The sequence below is a fragment of the Melanerpes formicivorus genome, unplaced genomic scaffold, assembly GCF_026170545.1.
Source record: "Melanerpes formicivorus ecotype bairdi unplaced genomic scaffold, bMelFor1.0.p_v2 SCAF_11, whole genome shotgun sequence".
In the NCBI taxonomy this organism is placed as follows: domain Eukaryota; kingdom Metazoa; phylum Chordata; class Aves; order Piciformes; family Picidae; genus Melanerpes; species Melanerpes formicivorus.
This window is the reverse complement of record NW_027142363.1, coordinates 13,705,227-13,719,820: the sequence shown is the minus strand read 5'-3', so window position 1 is coordinate 13,719,820 and position 14,594 is coordinate 13,705,227. Positions and strand designations below refer to the sequence as shown.

General features: G+C 38.2%; 1 protein-coding gene across 2 annotated transcripts in view; it reads left to right on the top strand.

Annotated features, from left to right (window-relative positions):
• HLCS (holocarboxylase synthetase) overlaps positions 1-14,594 on the top strand; it is a 126,834-nt gene that overhangs the window by 40,892 nt on the left and 71,348 nt on the right. For both annotated transcript variants that reach the window (XM_068144595.1, XM_068144596.1), the window contains one exon: positions 3,119-3,390. In XM_068144595.1, the coding sequence (XP_068000696.1) occupies positions 3,119-3,390 (272 nt within the window). The remainder of the gene's footprint in view (positions 1-3,118; positions 3,391-14,594) is intronic.

The window sequence follows — 14,594 nt, the reverse complement described above, 5'->3', positions numbered from 1 at the left end:
CCACCTGGATGTTTTCCTGTGTGGCCTGCCCCATTTGATCTTGCTTTGGCAGAGGGATTGTTTTTGATGATCTCAAGAAGTCCTTTCCAGCCTCTACCATGCTGTGGTTCTGTGATTGTATTTACAAAGGAAAATATGCATAATAGAGATTTTAGTATGATTGTATGTCGAAGTGGCTGCAGATACTGTTGGTGGTGCCTGAATAGCTAACAGCTATGGCATTTTGATTGTGTCCTTAATTAAAACTTGTACCTGCATATTTAGGATTTTGATAATGGTCAGGGTAGCAGTGGCCAGGAGTTTGGGTATTATCTTACCTTGGTGCCTTGCTTGACACACCTGATGTGTTCCCAGAGGTAGGAAGGTCAGACAAGTCCTGGACCAACACTTTTCATTTCAATGGCCACCAGAGGTTGCTGCAGAACGGCAGACACTGGCAGGGATTGGTTTTGAATTCTAAGCTGCATCCTGAATTTAGCAACAAATTGCACAGTTCGGGTTCTGATGTGATTATATTCATTTTAAATGGAGTTGAAGCAGAGGTTAACCTTGACTTCTTATATATGTTTATTTCATTACAGAAAAGTACTTCTCTGTGTGCCAGTATAATTGTGGGGATCAAAATACATTGGTTCAGCATCCATGTTTCTTTAACTTCCTGTGAAGGAGGTTCTTAAACTGGAGATGAATTTTTCTAGTGTGTGCTGGGCTGGCACATAAAACTTTGCTGTGTTAAAAATCTAACAGCATTGTTTTAAACTTTAAAAATTCAACTGGTTTTCTTGATTATGTGTTATTTATTATATTATTGATCAGTTCAGTAAAAATATGGACATGATGAGAGAAGCTAGCTTCAGAATTATACACATGTAGCAGTTCTTAAACGGTTCAAGTGTGCATTAGAAACAAGAAAATGAAATCAAGAAGTAAGCCTAAAAACTGGGGGGGGAAAAAAGCCACACCTGGAAGAATATACTCAAGAGGACAAATGGTAGGTATTGTGTGGTATATTTGTAACAATTTAGTGTTACACATGAATATATGCTATTTCAATCTTTTCAGAAAGTATGCTGTGGCAAAAGTACAGCAGACTTTATGATGCATAGCAGCAAGCACTTTCATTGTTTAGAATGTAATATTACTTTAACCACCTTTATATTTTTTTACCATAGTGTCTGTTTCTGTAAGTCTGTAAACCTATCCTTGTGTGAGTTAAAATTATGTTTTGTATCTAGGATGTGCATGCTCAATTATGCTAAACGAATTTGTGTGTTTGGAAAGCAATGGGCAAACACACTTTCTGATTAGGCACATTTTTTTTCATGTGATCTCTGACAGGAATGAAAGCTATAATGTTCTTAAATATCAGTTGCAGCTAATAAGTTATTCTGTGTGTGTGAAACAAGTAGGATAGCGCACAAATAATTTAGCAGCAGTCTGTCAAAGCTATGATATTACACTAAGTGAAGATAAAAGCACTTCATGCAGATCAAGTCAAAGAAATGCCTATAAAACCTTTAATGCCACATCATCAGTTACGATGCATAATTTTTCTGTAACTAAAATTTAGCTACTGAGTCACTCTTAGGTCCTCCTGGGGCTTAGAGAAGTTACTGCCTGATTGTATTTTGAAACAGGACTATTCCTTTCTTCTTATAATGATCTGCTACCCATACTATAAGGCTGCAAACCAGTAAGTCTACTGATATTCAGCATACAAAGAACGTCACACAAGAAGCGGTGACCCTGTGAAACCTGAGAATGTAATTTCTAAGGATGGAAAATCTATAGGAAGGTGTTAGGAACAGAACCACTTTTCTCCTTCCTTCTTAATATGTAACAATGGGACTTGGAAAATTGGAATAATTCCATGGATAGATAACTATTTTTAGGAGGTTTGGGTTTTAAAGAGTTGGCTTGGAGCTCACAGACATCTTGTTCAAGGGCAAGAGAGCTTAGTCCTGTCTCAGCACTCATGTAGGAAATGCTTGTGTTCTGGTTGCCAGATGCAACGATGGGAAGATGAGGTATAGGTGTGGTCAAAAGTTTTTTGTTTTAAAGTCAAATGTTTTCCTCTTAAAAATGTAAGGGCAAGAATCACTTGTGCATGGTTTTCAGTAAAATAGAAAACACAAATTTTTTTGTTGCATATATCACATAAAAGACATTTTTACTTTAGAAGGAGAGCTCCTTCAAATTTAAGCTGTATGTTCAGCAAAAAGAAGTCCCTGCATCTGTGTTCATGGGCTGTTAACATAGAGTTTCTACAGACATGCTAAATGTGTCATATCAAATCTCTCAAAATAGAACTAGATATCTCTAGAAAGAGCTCTGTGAATTTGTAGTAGTTATTTCAGAGAGTCGCCAGGAAAGTAATCATCTCAGTAATTCATCTCTTTGTGTTAAAAAAAAAAGAGTATTTCTAGATAACCTAAAATAAAGGAGAGCAAAATGTGTGTATATGGATATTTCACATTTAAAATCTTTTGCACAAAAATGTGTGCTAACTGTGCCATTGACTAAGGACAAGGAAAACAGAGCACACATAAAATTGCATTTTGAACGCTGGTAGAATTTTCTTACTTGTGTGCATTCTTGACTTACGTGCTTCTCTTTTAGCTAGCTGATTAACAGCCACTGCTGTCTGTATTTAAAGTAAGAATAGCAGAGCTTCCTGTTAGCTGAAGGTGTGAGCCCTATAGCAGGTATTCTGCTGAGAAACCAGTAAGTGTTTTTCTGAGCTGCTGCTTTATCCTTCAAATCAAGTCTTCCAGCAAAGAAACAGCATGCTGAAAAGCCCACACAATACAGATGAATATGTGCCCTCCATACTTCAGCATCTAGAAGCATGACAAACGCAGTCCTAGGGAAAGATTAAGCCTAATTAATCTGCCAAAGAGCGTGATCTCAGCTCTAGGAAGATGCTACCAAGTCGTCAAGAGAGGGTGGATTAGAACAAGCAGCAGAAGTTGATCCTTGAAGAGGAAATGTAGTTAATTTTCCTATTTTGAAGTAGAAGATGACTGCTGAATATTAATGTTCTCTAAAGAACAGTTGCATGCTTTCACATGTGGTGGTTTGTATTTCTATGCCTGATTTTTATTTCCCTTGCCCACAGGAAATCCGTCTTGCTTTTCTGAAATGGCTTGAGGGAAATGTAGATGCTGAAGGATTAAGAACATCCAGCAAGGTGTCCCTTAAATTTGTTTCATCCCATGAATCAAAAATGGAGATCACTCCATCTCTCATGCCAGTCATCACTGAGATGGGAAGCTTCTCATCAGAACATTTCAGCCTGAAGACATATCAAGAGAATCTTCAAACAAAGAAGCTTGGAAAGATTCTTCTTTTTACTGAAGTTACCACCACAACAATGGATCTTCTGGATGGGTAAGACAGTGATCTACAATAACAAAAACAGCTTGGATGGGAGCACACTGCGTTGGGTTAGGAACTGGCTAGAGGGCTGAGCCCAGAGAGTGGTGGCGAATGGTGCCGCATCCAGCTGGTGGCCAGTCACCAGTGGTGTGCCCCAAGGATCAGTGCTGGGCCCTGTGCTCTTTAACATCTTTATTGATGATCTGGATGAGGGCATTGAGTCCATCATCAGTAAATTTGTGAACAACACCAAGCTGGGGGCAGGAGTTGATCTGCTGGAGGGTAGAGAGGCTCTGCAGAGGGACCTCGACAGGCTGGACAGATGGGCAGAATCCAACGGCATGAGATTTAACACATCCAAGTGCCAGGTTCTGCACATTGGCCACAACAACCCCATGCAGTGCTACAGGCTGGGGTCAGAGTGGCTGGAGAGCGGCCAGGCAGAGAGGGACCTGCAGTGTGCCCAGGCGGCCAAGAGGACCAATGGCATACTGGCCTGCATCAGGAACAGTGTGACCAGCAGGAGCAGGGAGGTTGTTCTGCCCCTGTACACTGCACTGGTTAGGCCACACCTCGAGTCCTGTGTCCAGTTCTGGGCCCCTCAGTTTAGGAAGGATGTTGACTTGCTGGAATGAATCCAGAGAAGGGCAACAAAGTTGGTGAGGGGTTTGGAACACAAGCCCTGTGAGGAGAGGCTGAGGGAGCTGGGGTTGCTTGGCCTGGAGAAGAGGAGACTTAGGGGTGACCGGGTGACCTTATTGCTCTCTAGAACTACCCTAAGGGAGGTTGTAGACAGGCAGAGGTTGGTCTCTTCTCCCAGGCAGCCAGTACCAGAACAAGAGGACACAGTCTCAAGCTGCCCCAGGGGAGGTTTAGGCTGGATGTTAGGAAGAAGTTCTATACAGAGAGAGTGATTGCCCATTGGAATGGGCTGCCCAGGGAGGTGGTGGAGTCACCATCATTGGAGGTGTTCAGGTTTAGTTGTTTAGGTGGGTTGGATTGGTTGATGGGTTGGACACGATGATCTTGAAGGTCTGTTCTGGTCTGTTCTGGTCTAAATAAGCTGTCTGGTATGGAATTCACAATTGCAGTAGCACATGAAGTTCAGAAAGAAACTTCTTCCTCTTTGATTTATTTGTTGACTACAAGCTAGCCACAGTAAAACACAACAAACAAAAAAAGCCCAAACCAAACAAAAACCAACAACCAAAACCCCAGAACCAACTAAACACAAAATCCCCACATAACCCAGAGCCTGGTGATCTTGTAGATAAGACACAAAATAGATGTCTTTGTATTCACAGAATATTTATTGACAGTGTATAAATACCAAGCCACAGCAGATGTGAAAATCTGAGTATGACAGCTTTGTACTTGGCAGTGGAGTTTTTTCCTCCGGCAAAGCATAAGTATCACCAGAGCAACGCTTAAGCTGTTAAATATGCATGTGTAGGAGATTATATGCATTTTCCAGCACAAGTTACTTGCTAAGCTAGTTACTTGATGAAAGTAACACCAAGTAGATTGTGGGCTTAATTTTAACATGACTGTTTTCTCTCATTCCTTTTGCTGAATATTCCTCTAAAATGCTCTTTAGTGGTTTCTTTGGGGTTTTTTACACGTTGCTTAGGTTTGCGCTAAACATTCTTTCATCATCACACAGATGACCCTTGTGAATGAGTTGTGGGATACTTTTGAGAAGGTACTTAATTAGAGTTTTGAACAGGATTAAACAATATGAAAATCGCAGTTACTAAATCTTAGGTTGGAGTCTATGTACAAAGACTATACTGTTATGTTTCATGAAATAGTCTGATGGAAAAAAACTGTCTTTGGGAAGTTGTTGCTCCTCAGGACAGATTATTCTCTGTGTGTAGCTATAACTTTTCTTGGCAGCTACTTTTGAGTATCAGTGTTAAATTCTCTGCAGAAATTGCAGATTAATTTTTTTCTGTTTAAAACAGCCTCAGGAATTTTGTTTCAGACTTCTTTTTAATCAGCATCATCAGTTAAATAATCTTGAATGTAATTGTAACTATTTAGCTGACCACCAGTAATAGCTGTACTTCTCAGCTCAGTATACATTACAGGTATGCCTTCTTGCAAGTAATAAAGGTGATCTGGTTTAGAATATATGCACAGAAATTCTGTTAATGAGGGTGCATTACAGCAGTATTAAAGCAAATCAGGAATTAAAAATATGCATTTTGTGCTAAAATACTGCAATATAGAGACTGTCAGAATCAAATACTTTCATCATCTTTTGCACCCCATCACGTTGATTTCTGCAGCCTTTTGTTTCTCCAGATGAGTTTTGAGAGAGCCATTCTTGCTTTTTAGGTCTTCTAAGGCAATTTTTACAGTCCTCTGGACTTTTTGTCACTGTACTGTTGCTGTGCTGTTCCACTGCTAGAAATTTAAGCAGCTTCTCATTTTCTTTTCTCAGGCTTTTTATCACCTGTGGGGCAGCTTGATGCTCCTTTTCTGAGCCTTGTAGGCTGCTGGTTAACTGTTGCTGAATGTTAAGCAATTTTTCTCTTTTGAATTGTGCTTGTTTTAAAACAATTCCAAAGCATTCCCTGTGTGTGCATCTGGATTCTCATGGACATGAGTTTGTGACTCCCCTTCCCTGAGTTCTACACCCTTGTCTTACTGCAGAGGTTTTTGGGCATAGGCAGATGTGTTAGCTCCAGAAGAGAGTACAAAGAAAAGATTTATTTTATAGGAGCATTTGTAGCATTTGGTTCTTCATATTCAGTGTTCACAGTATGTTCAGCCTGCTGGATTAAAAGCAGTATGGTGAAGACACCAACAAAATGATTATGAGGGCAAGACCTTTCTTCTGTGACAAGTTGGTTTTGATATATGTTCTCAGTAGCATCTCACACATCTCACTAAGTTAAAGTATATCATTCAGAGTTTTGTGAATTTATTTACATATCACAAGCTAAATAAAATAATGTCTGGCCAATTTATATATGATTGTATTATCAAGAAAGGCAAGGGAGCTAATAGGAGTGATCTTGGGTTTTCAGTGATGGTGAAACTTTTGCTCTCTTGCCTTTAAAGTGCTGTACCTGCAGAGTGGTCAGCACTCAGGTTGATTTTTTTACATTAAGAAGTCCAAATGTAATGAAGCATTTACAGATGCAGGTACTCAATATTTCCCTCACCCTGATGCAGCTTGAGTAGTCAGTTTTCAGGTGCACTAGAAGTCCTGGCTCTATGCAGTTTATATCAGGGAGTTTATAATTTGAACAATTAAGTTTATCTTGAAAGGCCTTTGTTTTAACAAGTTAAAATATTTTCCTGAAGTATTATCTTGATATTATTGTAAATACTTTGTTGTCATGAATAATAAAACAGTGTAATACCTTGAGACTTCACAGATGATAACATTTCATGAAGCACTAGAAATCGATGCAAATGCCTGTTAGGCAGTTTTTTATTGAAGGAAAATGTTGTCAAGTTCTTAAGATACTTCCAAAAGAAGCAATATGAATTTGTTAGGGTATGTGTATGAAACTTTTTTCTAGTTGTCAGTTCTGAATTAAAGGCAAACACCTCAAGGGCTTAGTGTGATTAGTAGTAAATTTAGTTAGTAAATTTTAGGTAAATTCAGTATTTAACTTCGATGACTTTAGAATTTGTGTGTGTGTGTGTGCTTTTCCTACAAATTGAATGTCAAACTTCTGTTTCTCTTCCTTTCTACCTCCCCAAACCTTCATACCCCCAAAAAATTAAGATGTGGAAGGAGAAAGTGGGCTGGAACTAATTTAATGGCTGAGCAACCTCACAGTAGAGAAACAGCCGGAGCCTAATAGGGGTCTTTGTGTGCATTTCCACCCTGGCTGGTAATGTGCCAGTCAAAAGTCAAGCAAGAGAAACAGGTGGAAACTATTAGACCTGTCATAAAGTTTGAAAAATTGATTCTGGAGGCTAAGTGAATAGATTGAACTTGACAGTGTTGTCCTAAAGATTCTAAGGAAAAGTTCTGTGGTTTAATTTGGGATCCCTTGATTGTTCATTAGCTCTCCAGATGGCAGCTCTTGGAGGTTTGAGTATTAATGTACACACTGTATTATCACTGACATACATCTGTGTGCCCTAAGGTAAGGAGTGAAGTGTGAATTCACCTGTAGGTATCTAAAATTAAATGGCATTAGTCCACTTGTAAACTAAAGATTTGTTTAAACATGGCATAGTTTTAAATGCTCAATATTGATTTTATGATTTCATGTTAAAAGCTTTATTTGGATGATTTGAGGCCATTTTCAAAAGCATTTCTATTTTTATTTCTTTAACTCAAATTTTAAATCCTCACTAAAGATTCTTCTCCCCTTCCTGCCCCCCAGAAAAGGAAATTATTTCTGTAAGTTTCATTTCAGAAACCTGGTCTTCAAAGATATTTACACTAAGACCATCTGAACAGGTTAGCTTTACAGGAGGCAGTTCCAGTTTTTCAGTCTCCTCTACTCAGAGTATTAAACTATTATTTTTGAGGGTGCATTTGGCATATTGCTACAAGTTTTACATTGTAGAGACATAGTTATTATACTTACAAGAGTTGAGGTCAGTGAAGAATCACAGAATCACCAAGGTTGGAAGAGACCTCAAGATCATCAAGAAGTAGCACTAATTGGCTGCAATGGTTTCACAGGCATTTAATTTAAAAATGAATTAATTAGATATGCATTTTTAGCTTTATTCTTTAACTTATAGCCTGTTTTAGTGTTTTATTGGCAGAAGATCATAGTATCATAGTATCAATCAGGGTTGGAAGGGACCACAAGCATCATCTAGTTCCAACCCTCCTGCCATGGGCAGGGACACCCCACCCTAGATCAGGCTGGCCAGAGGATTTGATGTTACATTATTAAGCCAGAATGGGATATATTCTATAGGCAGTGCCATTGTGGATCCCTTTTCCCCAGCAGTTAAGAAACACAAATTGCCATTTTTATGAAGAGTTTGACACCAAAATGGTGGATTTTAGTGGAGATGAGATGTGGAATGAAAGTACTTTAATAATTGCTGAGCGGGATATTTAAGTAAAATGTCAGCTTAGAATGCACAAGGATTTAAAAGTTTTGAAAAATCAAATCCATTTCATCATTGGTGCCATTCTAGTTGTTTGGTGGTTTTGGTTTGTTGTTTTTAGTGCTTTTCTAGATTTGGATTGAGGTTTTTTTTAGTGTTGTACTACTGGAACGAGTCCAGAGAAGGGCAACGAAGTTGGTGAGGGGCTTGGAGCACAAGCCCTATGAGGAGAGACTGAGGGAGCTGGGGCTGCTTAGCCTGGAGAGGAGGAGACTCAGGGGTGACCTTCTTGCTCTCTACAACTACTTGAAGGGGGGTTGTAAACAGGCAGAGGTTAGTCTCTTCTCCCAGGCAGCCAGCACCAGAACAAGAGGACACAGTCTCAGGCTGCGCCAGGGGAAGTTCAGGCTGGAGGTCAGGAGGAAGTTTTACACAGAGAGAATGATTGCCCATTGGAATGGGCTGCCTGGGGAGGTGGTGGAGTCACTGTCACTGGAGGTGTTCAGGAGGAGACTTGATAGGGTGCTTGGTTACATGGGTTAGTTGATTAGGTGGTGTTGGATGATAGGTTGGACGTGATGATCTTGAAGGTCTCTTCCAACCTGGTTTATTCTATTCTAATTCTGGAAAGTGAACGTTAAGACTAGTTCCTTTTCAAACTGTTGTTTTAGTTGTGTTCATGTTGCATGTATGACCTAGTGAGAAGCAAGAGTAGTTGCAGGAGATCAGAGACACAAACAAGCTGAAATTGGCAAACTGTATTAGGTACTTAGTAATTTTTATCATTTTTTTTCAAATCCTTGTGATGTTTTACTCTATGCAAACACAGCAGCTTCGTGTTTAATAATTCTGTGCACCTCAATGATCTTACTTTGTTTTTTTTTAAACTAAATGAGAGAAGTTGTGGGGAGTGGTTTATAGTGTCATAGGTAGACGTTTGCCATTGATGCAGCCTTTGCAAAATGCATCATAGAGTCACAGCACTTGTTCTCCTTCTGTCATCAGGTATACCTGTTGAAAGCCTCCTCTCTCATCTGTTTGCCTCAGAATTACACTTAGGACTCTAACTACAAGCCAGAATTATTCTTCTTACAACTGTTGGCTCAACTTGATCAACCATTTTCTGCTTTTTCTGTTCATTTTTTTTAGTATTTCTTTAGCTAGTTACGTCTCATAATATAGACTGAGGTTGGTGGAGGAGGCTGTTTTGCTGCATCACTGCCCTAATGCATTACTCTCCTGAGGATGTATGGGGTTGTTGGAGGGAAAAGTCTTTCAAGAGCAGTCTTTGTCTTTTAGCATGGTGTGACTATCCCTGTACATTAATAGTCTGCTAGAAATAAATGTTTTATTACCAACATTAACAGCTTGTAAAAATTAATCCCCTATGCCCTTCTCCTTCAAAAATGCATGTTGAAGATCTGAAAAATATCATGGTGGACAGGAAGGATGCATTTATTTCAGGAAAGAGACATTGCAGCTGGATATTTAAATCACAGAGGATTATAAATTGGTCAGTTGCATTTAAATGGGGGGTGTATTTTATGTATTAACTTTTCTACTGATCCATAACCAAGATTCTGTTGCCAGTTTTTATAGTGAGTACTTCTTTGTGCAGAGAGCTCTCACAGTAGTTCATGTTTCTTTTAAAAGCTTAGGGTCCCTTGATTATGCTGTCTGTTAAAACTGTAGTCTGGGCTAGGAATGCTTTGCTTGATGAACATCTAGCCTAAAAACTGAAGTTGGATACTAAGTGATGATGCTCTTTAAGACATTTTATGTGTTTAATCTACATCCCTCTTGTTTAATTTAGCCTTGTTATAGTACCATCTTCCTTCATTCTTGGGAAGGAATAGTTTGGGTTACTGGCTTTTAAGATTTTTATGAAGGAGTTTTTATTCTCCAAAGAAGTTTAGTGTTTTGGAATAGCCGCATACATGCTTGTTTTCCTCAAGGGTTATTTTATATTCAGTATTTGTTGCCTGCCTTTTGTTGTTACAGATTAGCTCAAATAACAAGGCATGTTTGTTTCCTTTAAATCAAATTAAATTAATTTTCAACAGTATTTTTTGCTAATTGAGTTTTAAATGTATCATATTTCATACTTTAGACCTCTGTTCACTTATGGCTAGTATTTTATCTCATCCAGTGTTAGAAAAAGTTGTCCTTCAGACTGATAACAAAAGATCACACAAGAATTTCTGTAATACAGCCAAGAGTCTGTTCCCTTCCTTGCCTGTAGAAAGGGAGGAATTTGGAAGTTTTTGGCACTGATTTGGTTCTGTGCCATTCCCAGACTCTTCTCTGCAATACCATTTTTCATTACATGCTTGCTGAAAGATTTCTGTATTAGGATTTGTCATCTCCTTTGTGTCAATTTTCCGTGCCTTTCTTTCCACCTGTTGTGAACGGTTCTTGAGGGCACTAAACAATTAGGTCCCTATTTTCCTGTCACGCACCTTGTGCATCTGATTTTTCATGGAATTGAAGGCAAAATATGTTCCTTTTCATTTTTTGTTATGTAAAATCAGTAGATTTTCTTCCCGTTAACGAAGTGGGCCCCCCACTTGCATGGTTTCTGTCCGTGCAGGGGGATGTTTGGCATTCCCAAAGGGAATTGAGTCATAAAAAAAAGATACCCGTTTTGCAGAGCAATTAACCCACGTTGAACTCTTATAGTATATTGTATTACCCTGCTGCTGGAAGTTCCTGAACAATCCACATTGTCGTCTGTAGCCTTGGAGCACTCATCCTTCGTTACATGCGAGAGGAAACCTTGTAAGACTGCACAGTTAAAATGAGAGCTGAAGAACGGAAGTGGAAGGGTTTCGGTTATATTTTGCTGTTTTCATGCACACATTTTGAAACAGACTTTTCATATTAAGATAAGAAAATTCAATGCTGAAGTTACCAAATCATCACCTTTTTTTTTCTGAAGAGGAGGATTACATTTGAAAAGTGTATATGTAGTAGAATATAATATATCATAGTAATATGTATTGTTACAGATAATGACAATATTAATTAATATGTAGCAGAATATAATATATCATAGTAATATGTCATGTATTGTTACAGATAATGACAATATTAATTGCAACGTATGCCATATCTATTATTGTTATTCATTTGTCAACTCCGTGACTGTCAGGTATGCCTTTGAATTTCAATTTTTATTTAGTGAAAATTAAATGTTGCTGAAGGTTTAACTACCCAGAAGCACCTACAGATTAATGTTTGCACCTCGCTGAGAAAGACGTTTCGTGATTTTCAATCGGCGTTTTGTAGCGCATTGTTAAGTATAGCAGTGTGAGTTCTGTAGTATCAGTGTGAACACACATCATTCCTTCTGTTCATCAAATACCTTTCTGTGTTCTGGGAAACCTGCAGCTTATTGCCACCAATCCAACTTCACACCAGAAGATATCCTCTATTGAAGTCATGTACTTATGCTAGTAGGTTAAAAGCACTCAAAGAGAAGGAATAACTCAGTCTAGGACATGACCCATTGATGTAAAAAGGGGAAGGTTGAGACATAGTAAAATTAGGTATGCTGATAATCTGTTCAGATGAAACAAACTCCCTATCTCCCTAATTAACCTCGTTGAGTAGCTTGCAGCTTGGACAAGTCATGGGTCTGCATTTTCCCCCATACTTTTTATGTTCTATTCATTAGACTAATGAAAAAATAAATAGAACAAATTATTATTACTTGATAATGTGTTTGGTTAGCAGGTTGCTCACATTGTGAGAGGCTGAGGAAAATCCAGGAAGTAGGAAAGAATCCACTTGACTGTGCACTGCACTTTGTTTAGTTTTGTTTGTTTTTGTTTTCTCAGAAATTGGAAATTCTGGAGAGGAAGCAGAGCCCAGTATGCATTGCTTTGGCAACTCCTTTTGGAATCACACTGTCTTTAAGTGATGCATAGGGCCTACCTCAGCTTTGGAATTATATCTAGAGTAATTTTGGTCTGATTTTTAAGAAGCTGACAGGAAGAATTGCTATTGTCAGCCATGGAGACAAATGTGCTGCCTACTGGATTTTGACTTTTAACTACTTTTATTTGAAACTAGGACAAAGCTCTGAACACTGAACTAAGTGCAGTCACACAAAGCCTGGCTTATTCTTTGGAGACGCCAATCTCTCATTCTGACTCCACAGGGAGAAGTGTGTAATCCAGTTTACTAAAAGTTCCAGGTTAGATCATGGCTTTCAGTTTCCATTTTGCACATCTTCATCTCTTTGCCTGTGTTAGGAAAGAAAAAAAAGGAGGAAAAGAGATTAGATTTACAACAGTATTGGAGCTAAGGTAGGAACTAAGGAACTTATGTCATGGCTGTTTAGGGAAGTTTAGACAGCACCTGTTCCAATGTTATTAAGAATCAATACATATATTTTTCGTTTCTTATGCTGACAGTCAGAAGGTAGTAATTTAATTTCAGAGTAATTCCTTCCCTGTTTTCAGAACAAAAAAACTTCCAAAACTTGTGTCATTTCTAACTTAAGCAGTAAACGAAGAAAATGCCCCAGAATCTGAATTCTTTACCGAAATCCCCCTGGGCTAATCTATTTTCACATATACTCCTAGTTAAAATATTTTAAGAATCTGTTTGTATTCAGTCGAAGGCTTGCATTTATCACACCTCATATCATTTAGCCTCAAATGTTGTGGCCTGGAGAATGGTGTGTAAAAAAGAGGGAGGGGGAAAAAAAAAAAGGGGGGAGAAAAAAAGGTGAGGTTCTCCCACTGCAGCTTTGTAATCCCCAGGATTGCTATAAAACACTGTACCTCATGTTAGTTTCAAAAGAATTTATTGGCATTGTTCATGTTGCTCAACTGTTAAACGTGGATGAACTTCCAAGTGGCTTTTTTCAGCTCGAACTGACACTGTTTTTACTGATGGTCTTATCTTACATAAAAATCCCAGAAATGTTTTTAAGGATTCTTTGCAAATGCAAAGTTTCTATGGTACGTTACATTAAGCAGTGGTGGAATACAGTTATAAACTGTCCTATAGACATTTTATATTGGATCTGTGTTGGAATGGATCAGCAGTCTCTCCATTCACGCAGGAAGATGCATACTGAACAGGAAACAAGGGGAGAAAAATAAGATGGGAAATGGAGCTTGAGACACAGGAAAGAGGAAATAAAAATAGGACATTTGAGAGAAACAAATATTATTGAATATTTGTTGAATATTATTGAATATTTGTTGAATATTTATTCAACGAATTTGTGAAGAGGCAGGTACAAGAAGTAGGATGTAAGAAGATAGCAGTATTAATTGGGGAAAAAGCTACGTGTTGTCTGAGTGCTTAGCAAACCAGTCTCTGATCAAAAACTTGCTCAAGTGGCAAATTGTCTCCTGAAAGATAATTTACCTAATGTTTATCTTTGATTTCTTCTGAAGTCATAATTCTTGTAATAACTCCACTTAAGAATGTGATGATTCCATTTGTAATTTGGTTTTGTTTGAAAATTGGGGAGTGTGAAGAAAGGGAGGCACTTCATTTTGTTGAGTCTAAGTAGTAATTTTGCAGTCATAACTGAATCTGCAAATTGTGATGTGCTATGTTTATTTTTAGTCATCCTTTTAATCTTTCCTACTATCCTAATAATGTTTGAGTACCTAATCAGAATGCCATAAAATGTTCACAATTCATGCTTTAAATATGAGGTTCACAATGTATTACATTGGACTTTCTACATATTGTATAATACATTAAATTACATGTTATGTGGCAGTAGAAAAACTTCTGAATTAATTCCACCTGCCTGTAATTCTTTCTACCCATTAAAGCACTATATTTATTCAAATCTTTGGATAGGCAATTGGAGTTCCATTCACCTGTTTCTAAGCCCCCAAAACTTATTGGTAGACTTTGATAGGCTTTGGGCTTGGTGAAGAGAAGAGGGTCATATTTTTATACAACCACATACTTTTTCAGCTAAAATATTTCACCTCTATATAATCAGTTGCTTTAAACTGAAGGCTTTTTCTTATATGTCTTAAGGAGAAACTAATTTGGTCTTGCAAATTAATTGCTGCAGAACCAGCTTCCTTTTAGGGATGCGTATTAGCTCAATATGATCATTGCAGTGAAACTTCAGATGTATGAACAGTGAAGGAATGACATGCAAGTAATGCTTTAGTGGCTAAAAATTATACTCC